Source organism: Neovison vison, chromosome 1 (assembly GCF_020171115.1).
Source record: "Neovison vison isolate M4711 chromosome 1, ASM_NN_V1, whole genome shotgun sequence".
Classification (NCBI taxonomy): domain Eukaryota; kingdom Metazoa; phylum Chordata; class Mammalia; order Carnivora; family Mustelidae; genus Neogale; species Neogale vison.
In genome coordinates this window covers 292342267-292354531 of record NC_058091.1, presented here as the reverse complement: position 1 = coordinate 292354531, position 12265 = coordinate 292342267, and the positions used below count along the sequence as shown (strand labels likewise).

At 39.7% G+C, this 12265-nt stretch overlaps 1 protein-coding gene across 1 annotated transcript in view; it reads left to right on the top strand.

Annotated features, from left to right (window-relative positions):
• Nucleotides 1-12265, top strand: part of CDH6 (cadherin 6) — a 125235-nt gene that overhangs the window by 105993 nt on the left and 6977 nt on the right. Inside the window, exons 8-11 of the mRNA XM_044233422.1 lie at nt 3916-4052; nt 6579-6700; nt 7748-7865; nt 7991-8242. Of these exons, the coding sequence (XP_044089357.1) occupies nt 3916-4052; nt 6579-6700; nt 7748-7865; nt 7991-8242 (629 nt within the window). The remainder of the gene's footprint in view (nt 1-3915; nt 4053-6578; nt 6701-7747; nt 7866-7990; nt 8243-12265) is intronic.

The following is a 12265-nucleotide window of genomic DNA, read 5'->3' as shown; positions in this document are numbered from 1 at the left end:
ACAATAAATAATCTTAAGTATTTTCACAATGATTCTCTCAGTTGGAGTTTGTCCTAAGTGTGTAAGGGAAAAATCTTAGCAAGTCAATGTCAGGACCGATTTAACGGTGTAATGCTGGAAGTTTATATAAATATGAGCTTTGTTACCTCTTTGATCAATCAACATGTTTTTAATTGATAATGTGTCCTGGGAATTAAGGCTGCATTTTTATGTCTATTTTATTTTTGTTGTTGTTGTTTATTTTATTTTTTATAATGAATACCATTTTACCTCACTGCACTATTTTATGTTTTATTAAAGGAAGTAGTTAACTTGTCAGACTGGGTTGGCTCTCAGCCAGTTTTGAAGTTTCTTATGCCAGCCTTTTCTTGGTACATATAGATTTCAAATACAGAAATAGATTTAAGATTAAAAATATAAATAAGAGGGTGCCTGGGTGGCTCAGTTGGCTAAGCAACTGCCTTTGGCTCAGGTCATGATCCTGGAGTCCTGAGATCCTGTCCCACGTCAGGGTCCCTGCTCAGCAGGGAGTTTGCTTCTCCCTCTGACCCTCCCCCTTCTCATGATCTCTCCCTCTCTCTCTCTCTCTCATTCACTCGCTCTCATTCTCTCTCTCTTTCTCTCAAATAAATAAATAAAATCTTTAAAAAATATATAAATAAGGGGGTGCCTGGGTGGCTCAGTGGGTTAAGGCCTCTGCCTCCGGCTCGGGTCATGATCTCAGGGTCCTGGGATCGAGCCCCCGCGTTGGGCTCTCTGCTCCGCAGGGAGCCTGCTTCCTCTTCCTCTCTGCCTGCCTCTCTGCCTACTTGTGATCTCTCTCCGTCACATAAACAAATAAAATCTTAAAAATATATATATATATAAATAAAATAAAAATATAAATAAGATATATTGATATATAAGTGTATATTCCAGGGAGTACTTTTATAGGACAAAAGTGATTCTCATATTGGGAAAGTATATCCACACATAGTTTTTGGTTATCCAAGATGTAAATATTGAACAACTAGGCATTAGACAATATGTTAGGTACATAATTAATACTAGAGAATTCTCCCCCAAACACTGATTTATTGTTATGCAGATACAAATCTTTAATTAAATTATTTAATTTCATAAAATAATTTTCTTCCAGTAACTTTATCACAGATGCCCTTTGACTTCCATGGAAGAGTCTTATAAAATGTCACTCTGAATAGATATTATGAAAAATTTACATCCAAACATACTTCCTTTCCTGACCCACAAATCTCCCTGACTTGAGAAGATACATTAGAAGACAAATTATTGAATCACAGAATATAATAAATTTCTGGGATTGGGGGGAAGAGCTACCTGCAAAATAATCTGCTATAATCATGTTAAGATTGATTACTTTGTTCCTTATCTGTTAAGACTACAGTTAATGTGACTGGGCAGTGACTATAGCAGATGTGAATTGAAATTACTTTGGAAAGAAAAACAACAAATAGACAAGGCTTTGTGTGCAAACCATCTTCCTAAACAATGTAGACATATGAAACTTCCTATTAATTTTTAAAATCTCCCAATTAAGGGAAAAACTCTACAATTTGGGTATTTCCTAAGTGGTTTCTCTCTAAAATCAAAAGCCACCTTCAACTAAAAATTCCTCACCCCATATTCTTTATTTAAGGCTTGATGGGAAATACGATTATTTGTAAAACTTAAAACTATAGCAGGAAGAAAACAGACAAAGAACAAGAAAAGATTACTGCTGCCTAAATTGTAACAAATTTTGCTTACAAAGGCAATAAGCAGCATATCTTAAACTTGACATTTTTCATGAGGGAAAAAAATATTTGCAGGTAATCGTTAAATTTCTTACAAAGTCTATGAATATTTAGATTTCTTTTTGGGGTAATTAGTTATGTGCTATAAATATTTATCATTCTCAAATTAAAAATGAACGCAGGTGATCAAGTTCAATGCTGTTGCCTAAATTCTTAATAAACGTTGATCCATGAAATAAATGGCAAAAATACTAGCTGTTTTATCTGTAGGAGATGAACCCTTAATAATAAAATATTAGGTTTATATAAACTAAAATTAAAATTCTAACCTGACTTAAGATATAGATATTGGTTTTGAGCTTCTTAATTCTCTTTAATATCAGGTTTAAATAGACTACAATGATCAAATACCTATTTTACTTAGACCCTTGATAGATGACAAAAATATGTTTTAGTAAAATAAAATATGTATTATAATTCACCAGTTATATTTTAAAGCAAAATAATCAATTGAAATAGAATCTTGAACATGGTACACTATTACAAGTTAGTAACAAGAACTTATTTTTCTTAGAGTATTCATAAGTCTACATGTGTATGACTAGTTGGTCATTTACTTCATTGTATTTCTACTGAGCCAACATTTTAAAATACTCCATCATGATGTAAATTTTGAGACTCTGGCTGAAATGGGCAATTTTTCCACCTCATGACCTTAACATATCAACTGTCTCCAGAATTTTCTCTTTAATGTCCCCTACATAAAACAGAGTCCACACATACTTACCCCATATATAGCTATTCCAAAAACTAGTAATAAATTGATAAAGATAATATTTCTCAAAATCTACCAGTCATTCTTCAATTTCAGTGTTAAAGCTCTGTCCTCCTTTGATTTCTAAGATACCTCTTGGTTGTCTTTGAATTCTCTGTACCCCTTGAATAGCTCCTACTCTGCTCTGGGCAGCATGGGTCTCCATTTTCTCCATTTAAGTGATTCTGTCTTTAATATTTTTCTTCCTTCACTGGACCTTCTCTTCCTAGACAAGCGAACCGGAAATCTAAGTTGTTAATCCAGATCTTTCCCTTCCCAGAATTTCCTTAAGCACCTCAGCGTCAATATTTCAAAACGGGAACTTGGGATCTTCCCCAAATCCTATTCTTTTCTTCTGTCAGTTTGTGACTGCACCAGCCAACCATTCTCCTTAATTCAATCAGTGATTTAGATCAGAACAATTTCCCTGCTTAAAATCCACAGGTAGATTCACACAGCTCTTAGAACAAATCCCATCTCCTTGCCATGGCCAGCCCATCCTTCTACAGTCCAGACTCTGAATCTCTCCCCAACCTCATTTTCTGTCTCGCTTTACCCACCCCACAAACTGCAGCCACGCTAGCCAATTTCTGCTTCGTTCTACATAATGATTTTTAAAATGAAGTGGATAACAGCAAACTAGACCATCATCCTACTCCCGCACATGACCGCCTAGGTACCCATTAAAGCTTTAAGGTTCTAAAAATGTGAGTTAAAATGTGACAATTACTATACAAACTTGATACAAATTACATGTGAAAGAAACTTTACCGGTGATTCTCAAACTCATGCAACTTGTCTAATGGTTTACCATTCGGACCTCAATTGCAAAGGATTAATTTCCCAGAATATTTTGCTTAATATTAAGTTATAGATATGCAAATATGTGCTACAAGTAGATAAATTCATGTAACAGACATTCTGGGAATAGTTTTAGGATGTGAGAATAACAAATACAAAGAAAACCTTTCTGGGGCACCTGGGTGGCTCAATGGGTTAAGCCACTGCCTTCGGCTCAGGTCATGATCTCGGGGTCCTGGGATCGAGTCCCGCATCGGGTTCTCTGCTCAGCAGGGAGCCTGCTTCCTCCTCTCTCTCTCTCTGCCTGCCTCTCTGCCTACTTGTGATCTCTCTCTGTCAAATAAATAAATAAAATCTTTAAAAAAAAAAAAAAGAAAACCTTTCTTGCATTGTACGGGGACAGGGGGTAGCTACACTTGTGGTAAGCAAAGCATACACGTAGACTTGTCAAATCATTATGCTGGACACTGAAACTAAGGTAGCTGTGTGTCAACTATAGTTCACTTTAAAAAGAAAATCATTCTAAATTCTATTCTGCATTTTTAGGTATTCCGTTGATAGACACACAGATATGGACAGAATATTCAACATTGATTCTGGAAATGGTTCAATTTTTACATCGAAACTTCTTGACCGAGAAACGCTGCTGTGGCACAATATCACGGTGATAGCAACAGAGATCAGTAAGTCAAACGTCACACCGCAGCTGTCCCCAACTGATGGAGTGAGTGTCCCGGCAAGGGCTGGTGAAGCAAGGCTGAAATTCATCACCATGTACTTACATCCTACTCGATACATACTGAGGGAAAGAGCCCTGTAATGGTTTGCAGTAATGCTTCTTCTAGGCAGGTGTTAATTCATTCACAAATGCAGGGGCACCTGCAGATGAGCCGTAGTTCAGAAACAATAAAATGAGAATGCATCTCTCAAGTGAGGTTGAATTGGTACATATTGGATTTGATTCCAAAAAGCTTTATCAATCAGAACATTACAGAAGCCGCTGAAAAACATGGGCTCATGGTTGGTATTGGGAGGGGAGGGGAAGGAAATCAAGTATATTAAAAAATGTAGGCATTACTTAGAAATCTTTCAGATATCTATCCTCCGGCTTTCTAAATAATTTCTATTTCAAAATCATTATAGGAGTAAGAGATATAAATTTTAGCTTTTCCACTGTACACCAAAGTGAACAATCCAAACCACCAAGTAATCAATAAAATGTTTAGAGTGGATTTTTATGGAAGTCCCCATGAAATTGAAGGCAAAGAAAAACAGTGCCAAATGAATGCTTCAAATAAAATGATTATACACAGTAAAAATTGTGTAATATAAACACAATGTGTAGTACATGAAAGAAAAAGTATTTTTAAAATAACACTTAAATGTTTAAAAATAGGCTTCCAAATTATAGCTCATTTTTTAGTTTTTGTTTTTGACTTTAAAAGTTCAAATATTTTTAGCTCAGTTGGGTATCTAGTGTGAAATATTCCATATCTAATGGTGTATTACAGCAGTATTCTTTGTCAACCTAACTCATGAGATATGAAATGGCTGAAGAATATTGAGTAGAATATTAAATAACTAATATGGGCAAAATGAAGCATTGCTTTGCGAAAGCATTGAGAACTCCTAATTACAAATTTGTTAGGTAGGAATTTGCTCTCCAGAATTTATGTGGAGGGACTAATGCAGATACCAACGAAAGAGCATACTTAAAGCTTTAAAATTAAAAAATTATTTTTCACACCGAAAAGGACCATTTTTTAAAGCCTCATGAAATTGTATGTTTTACTGAAGTAGTTATTTCATGTGTATTTTAAGCTTTGTGCCTAAAATTTTTTTTAAGATTTAATGTTTCTGTGATATATTTGAAAGTATTAGTGATAAAAACCTTTTAAAACTTCATCTTCGGCAGCTCCAACTTTGGAAAAATAATGGGAGCGACATTTTAGATGCAAAGGAGCTTAAGAATCTTATTGCCTAAACTTCTTAACTGTCTTTGATGCAACAGAAGCCCAGAGCTTACATAAAACCAGCCCACTCCCATCCCGGGCCCTTGGCACTTGCTGTTCCCTTTATCTGGAGAGCCGGAAATACTCATATGGCTTAATTCTTCTCTTTATTCATGTCCCTGTCCAAATGGCATCTCATCAGATGAGACTGAGCGGTCATCCCACTCAAAGTAGCACCCCCACGGCTCTCCCATCCCCTCCCCTGTTCAATTTTCTCCATAGCACTCACCATCTGATGCGCTACTTACGTGTTTACAGTTTATCTGCCCCCATTAGAATAAAGCTCCAGGATGCAGGCTCTTTGTGATGCCCCCACGTGTCCCAGCACCCCGAAGAGTGGCTGGCAAGTATTAGAAATGAGATGCTCACTAAATGCTTAAGACATGAACAAACAGATTTCTATAAGCGCGGTGAATGAGGAGCGCTGAGCTCAGAGATTCCAACGCCTGATTCTCCAACCAGGAATCCGTCTTCCACACTACCCAAAATACTCATTCACCTCCAGCCCTCCCTCCAGCACGGACGCTGCCCTCTCGTTATCCGGGGTGAACAGCTTGGGCTTTGGAGTCAAATAGACCCAAGTTGAAGTCGGGCTCTACTACTTACTTACCACCTCTGTGAAGATGGACAAATTACCTAACCTATCCGTGTCTCGGTTTCCTCATCTCTATAATAAGGGGCGATAACTGTATTTACCTCAGAAGCTTGTAAGGATTAAATAAGTTAATAAGGCAAAGTGCTGAGCACTACATCCAGCTTGTCCTCAGCACGAGAACTAAAGAACTAAGACCCAAATAACCATTGGTCTCCTTCATTCCACCCCCACCGAGCCCCACTCTTTCTTTTGTACAAATTTTCCCCATCTCCCTGCTTCTTTGGCTTCTCTTAAAATCTGCCTCTAACTTGCCTTTCCTGGATAGCTTTTCTTTATTTTGTGTGACCCTGGGGTTTGCTATCCAGTTGTACTCTAACCATACAAGTAGCTTTTTCTTGTAGGTATGTCTAGCAGGTATATTCAACTCCACAACTACCGGGCTCATTCTTTTTGGTGACGAAGGTGGCACATGATGCCCTGTGGTACTCAGAGCAGCCTTGGGCAATCTGTGTATGAATGAGAAAGGAGTGAGTGACCTTTGTCTAAAGGGGACTGGCGATCAATACACAAATGCCTCTTTCTTTCTTTTTGGCATGTTGCAGATAACCCAAAGCAAAGCAGCCGAGTCCCTCTATATATCAAAGTTCTAGATGTCAATGACAATGCCCCGGAATTTGCTGAATTCTATGAAACCTTTGTCTGCGAAAAAGCAAAAGCAGATCAGGTGAGTTTCATAAAAAAGCAAATTAATTCAGTCAGATTAATTTAGATCTTCTAATACCAGAGCTGAGGGCCAGTTTTGAATTATCTATGAAGTAAACGCTAACAAAATTAATACTATAAATAAGAAGCAGAATGAATGTTTAACTTGCGTAAGAGAACAAACAGTTTTTAAGAACTGGAAGTTCATCACTCTCAGAGACTGATGCTGATTCAAATCAGTCTTAAGTTTTCATTAAAATAGATTAGTCACAGCTTCATTGGAAAAATCTTAATTGGTGAGCATACTTTTAATTACCATATATACTGGAGAGCAATAACCAGAACACATTTTACAATTGTCTATAACTCATAGTTTCACTAATTTATATTGCCCATCTCTACAAGTAATCCAAATTCGTGAATGTTTTTCTGTTTTACATATTTGTCTCCACCAGAGATAGGTCTTTTCTGCCACTGATATAAAAACTATGTTACAGTGTGTCAAAATAGAAGTGCACTGTTAAAATTCATGTTAAAGCAGGAAGCTCATGGTGTTTTTTGCACACTTTCTTTTTAGCTCTTAGGCAAGTCGATGGCCTATGTTTATAATCACAATTGCATTTCTGAACAGGCTCTGTCCAGAGAGGGCCTGAATTTTTTCTTAGTTGAAATGTTGTCATAGAGATTTGTGGTCTTTTATAGCTTTGTATCACTCTAGGGCAGTGATTCGCAACCCGCATGATTTTGCCCCCAGGGAACAGGTGGCACTGTTTGGGGACATTTTTGATTGTGAGCAAGAGTAGACTGCTGCTGGTCTGTAGTGGGAGGAGGCCAGGCTTGCTGAGAAATAGCCTATAGTGCCAGGACAGCCCCACAACGAAGTAGTTTTCCTGCCTCTATTTCCAACCCACCCATTCCTTGCATAAAGGGGATTCGTTGTAAATTTTCTAGAGGCTATTGTTTTTAAATTCAAATTAGAAATCACACAGTCAAGCAATTTACTGCAGAATTGTAAGAAACACTTTTGAGTTAGCTGGACTTGAAAGCAGCTTTATGGTTTTGATTTTAGTTGATTCAGACCCTACGAGCCATTGACAAAGATGACCCTTACAGCGGGCACCAATTCTCGTTCTCTCTGGCCCCTGAAGCAGCCAGTGGCTCAAACTTTACCATTCAAGACAACAAAGGTAAACGCACCCAAGTTATCTTCTCTGTATGTTGGTATCTCTCTCTCTGTCTATCAGCATCACAATCGCTCCAGTCCATGATGTGACAGGCCCAGGACATTCACCGCTTTGCTTTCCTATCGCAGATAACACGGCAGGAATCTTAACTCGGAAGAATGGCTATAACAGACACGAGATGAGCACCTATCTCCTGCCAGTGGTGATTTCAGACAACGACTACCCGGTCCAAAGCAGCACCGGGACCGTGACTGTCCGGGTCTGTGCATGTGACCACCACGGGAACATGCAGTCCTGCCACGCGGAGGCCCTCGTGCACCCCACGGGCCTGAGCACGGGGGCCCTGATCGCCATCCTTCTGTGCATCGTGACCCTACTAGGTAAACTGCTTCTCCCTGCATCCTATGTCCCCATGCTGAGGGGCCCACACTGTTACTGTGACACCCTAGACTTATCCGCCTCCCCCAGTAAGGCATATAGCCTGATCTAGGTGAGTAGAGTTATATGCTGAGAATCTGCGCTGTTCAACCATGAACAAGTTTTTGCTTGAAAGTAGCTCTGGAGAGTGAACAGATGTGAAACCTACCCAGGGAGTACCACCCCATATTCACCTACCCAGGAATCTATCTATCTATCAGACAGGGAATGAATCCCAGAGGACTGGAGGGCACCCTCAATGTGCCCCTTTCATTTCATTTGTTGTTTCCTGTTTAACCTGGCAAGCATTGTTAAATTTTAAAGAGAGAAAGTCATCCAGCATGGGGAGTGTGCTGATGACCCTCACTATGAAGGTAAAGTTGAAAGATGGATGGGGAAAGCGGAAAGAGAAATGTGATGACTTTTTCTCTCCCATACAGGGAAATAAAAAGCGATTAAATTTTCTTCCACCCAGCTAACTTGCTTTGGTCTACCCATTTGAATCACTACCTTCTTAGCCTGTTCCCCAACTGCCACATACACAATGTCTATTATTTCTCAGACTCGTAATAATAAACAACTTCTGTGACTGAGGAAATAAATCTGGGACCCAAAAGAAATGAATGCAATCAAGGTGAAAATCAAGATCCAGCAATAATTCAAATGAAATTTTTATCCTCGACCCATGAATTAAGCACACAGGTTGACCTCAAAAATGCTCCACAGACCGCTGAGTGTTGTGAACTAAGAAAGCAAATGTTAGTTCATTTAGTCCTTCCAAAAATCAAAGTAAGCTTTTGCTACACAAGTGGAAGAAAGGTAAGAAGTTAAACATCAACCTAGCTTGCGGGACAACTCTTTTTAAGAAAGACAGTATAGCACTGAGAAGAATAAAGAGTAAAAGACCTACATTTTTCCGGGAGGAGAATGCCTAGGGATCCCTGCTTAAGAGCTGCACATTCCACATCAATTTTGCTAATTATAACAGAAGTCTTGAAAACTTAACTACAGAACTGTGATTCTCTTTGTCAACGAAGATTTGGGGAAAGTATTTTAAGATATGAGGATAAATAAAAGCTGACAGTATGCAAAGACAAATCAGTGTTTCTAATGGTGTGAGTCTGTAAAAATTGTTTTGGAAGAGAAGGATATGAATATTCTTTTTGATTTGGGTGGGGGGGAGGGAGTTGCTTTTAGAAGGGCTGAATTGGCAAGGCTGCAGTCAGGGAGAATTCCATGGGCTCTTCTGTGGTCCATAGAAGGAGAACTGACTCTCACTTCAAACAGGTGATTCTTCCTCTCCTTCATCATCTACCAATTTTCTCTCTCCTGCCCCCCACCCCACCGGCTTTTCTCCTCCTCACCAACCCCCTTTTTCCTTTCTTCATCATTTCCTTCCTCCAGTAAATTCACTGTTTCCTCATTACTCCTCACTTGTGTCTGTGCTCCCTACATCTGGTCTAGTCTCTTTGGAATTCCATACCTAATAAAAAAAGGAACTCAATGGGAATGACCCTCTACTAGGCTAACACCAGTGCGGGCTACACACTGGCCAAGATGCTTCACAACTGTTCTCCTTTAACCCTCAGAACTACCCGGTATATATTTATCTGCATCTCAGATAAGAAAACCAAGGCTCTAAGAAGTGCAGCCTGTAGCCACATCACACAGCTAATAGGTGGTAGAACAGAGTTCCAGACTCGGGTCTTCTCCGTCTGAGCCCTGGTGCTTCCACACCGCAGTCTGCTCTCTTTGTGAGCTCAGAGAAGGCAGGGCAAGGTCCAGGCTGAAAGAGAGCCCAAGCTGAAAATGAGACAGTCAAAGAAGGTGGAGGCAAACAGATTTCATAAGAGACGGAAAAGCCACACCAATGTGGGAGGAAATCTGCCATCAATAAAGTGGATCCTGTGGCATCTCTTGTTTTATTTACAAAAATAAAACCACAGTGAAAACAACTATGACATCTCGTGTCTCCATGGTGCTTTAAAGTCTACAGAACTCACACACTGACGAACTCTTTCCTATGACAACACTGGGCACTGTATTATTGCCTCTCTTTCACAGAAAGAAACAGACTTAAAAGGTTCAAATCCTTTAAGCAAGCCTAGGCAGGCTGATTTCAAATGCTTTGCTACCTTCTAGCTTTACGATGGGATTTGAGCACAAATTGGTCCAAGCATTGCCCCCACCCCCCAAATCTCACTGCTGTCCTCTGGCCTCAGGGGGTAGAGAAAAGGGAAGAGGTCAGTTACTAGATAGAAAGCTATTACTCTCTCAGAATGTGTTTTTTTTTTCCATGTGCTTAGAACTCCCATCTTTAGTTGATAAAAGTTAGCTGTGAGAAAGATCTACCTTCTAGATGTACACTGGGCCAAAAAGAAAAGATACAGGCAGTTGTAGCTGTAGGAGAAATTAGGCAGTGAATAAATGCCTTTAAATTACCCAGTGTGTCCTCTCTTCTAGGTACTGCACTTTCGAGTGTGCAAAGGACCAAAACAAAAAAATGCAGATCACTTAAACTGGGGCGGAATTAGGTAGTGATAAACGCCTGCTATCTTGCCTTAAATGGTGGCCGACCGTTGTACATAAGGGTTGAATGCTTTGGGAGACATTCGTCTTGATTCTATTCGCTATCCCCAGAGGCCATCCTAAGTTACAAGCCTCTGTTTTGCAAATCCTTGACATTGGTCACACTGGAATCTGGCACAAAGGGTAGATGATGAGCATCCCTCTGCCCAGAGGCCTGCAATTTTTCACCCGTGTGCACCTCAGGGTAAAGTCAGGTCATACAAAAGCCTCCAGGCCCCACATGACAAGGCCTTTCCCTACTCCCTTCCTGTCAGGGTGGGGGTTGGGTGGCTCCCATCCCAGCGCCCTTCTTGTAGCCCTGTCCTCTTCACCCAACAGCTCCTTGGATAACTCCCCACCCCTTTGCTGCAATGGCACTTCCTCAATGAGGCACTCTCTTAAAAAGCATATGCAGCCTCTCCTGCGCACGCGCAAGTGCCCTTCACCCTCCTCCTCTGCTCTGTTTTGGTTTACACTGTTCATATCACCTTCTAATAATTGCTAATAATTGGGTCTCCATCCACCACCGCCACCACCGCTCCTGCCCACGACCTGATGAATGTTTTCTGCTGAGAGTGCCTGGACCGGTACCTGGCACAGAGTAGGCACTACACATTGAGTGAATGAACAAATATAGAAACGCGCTGAATGGCCGGGACAAATGAGGCATGAGGATGCTCTTTGGCAGCAGGAGACGATGTGTACGATTACACAACCACGCGCTTAAAACGGCAATATTGGATAGCCTTCCAAAGTAGCCTATAATGCAAATGTGTTTGGCTATTAAAAGTGTTTGCTTTTTAGATTGACCCGGATTTGAGTTGTTTGTATAGTGTAACATCTCTAAATCTCAATTTCCTCTATGAAAAATGGTTACTATATCATATAATACATATATATATTATAAAATGATGGTACCTACATTGTAAAGCTGCTGTGATACTTAAATGAGATTCAGTATGTAAAGCACTTAGCACAGTGCTTGGCATATAGAACTCTCTTGATAGATAACCAATTATTATTAATACTATTACACCCGAAATAAATAGATAACCTATTATTATCAATACTATTAACATCCGAAATTATAAAATATAGATATCTGGGTATGCATATATCTCTCATTATATAGGTAGATATACTTAGATACCCAAAGTTATTATTCTGTAATTCTTACTATAATATTTCAATTTTTTATGGCTCCTAAAATCTGGACCACGTTATGGATGAGAAAATACACACACATTACTAGTACTTCCTGTAGTAAACACCCCTAGACCAACCCAGTTTAACAACGCATTTTCTGCTCCGGATGGCGGTTTCTTCTCTAAGCTGTCTCTGTGTTTTTATTTTCCCACCCGTGTGTCCATTCATAGATATGTCTCTCTACGGGTAGCCAGCTGTGTTCGACCCAGCCA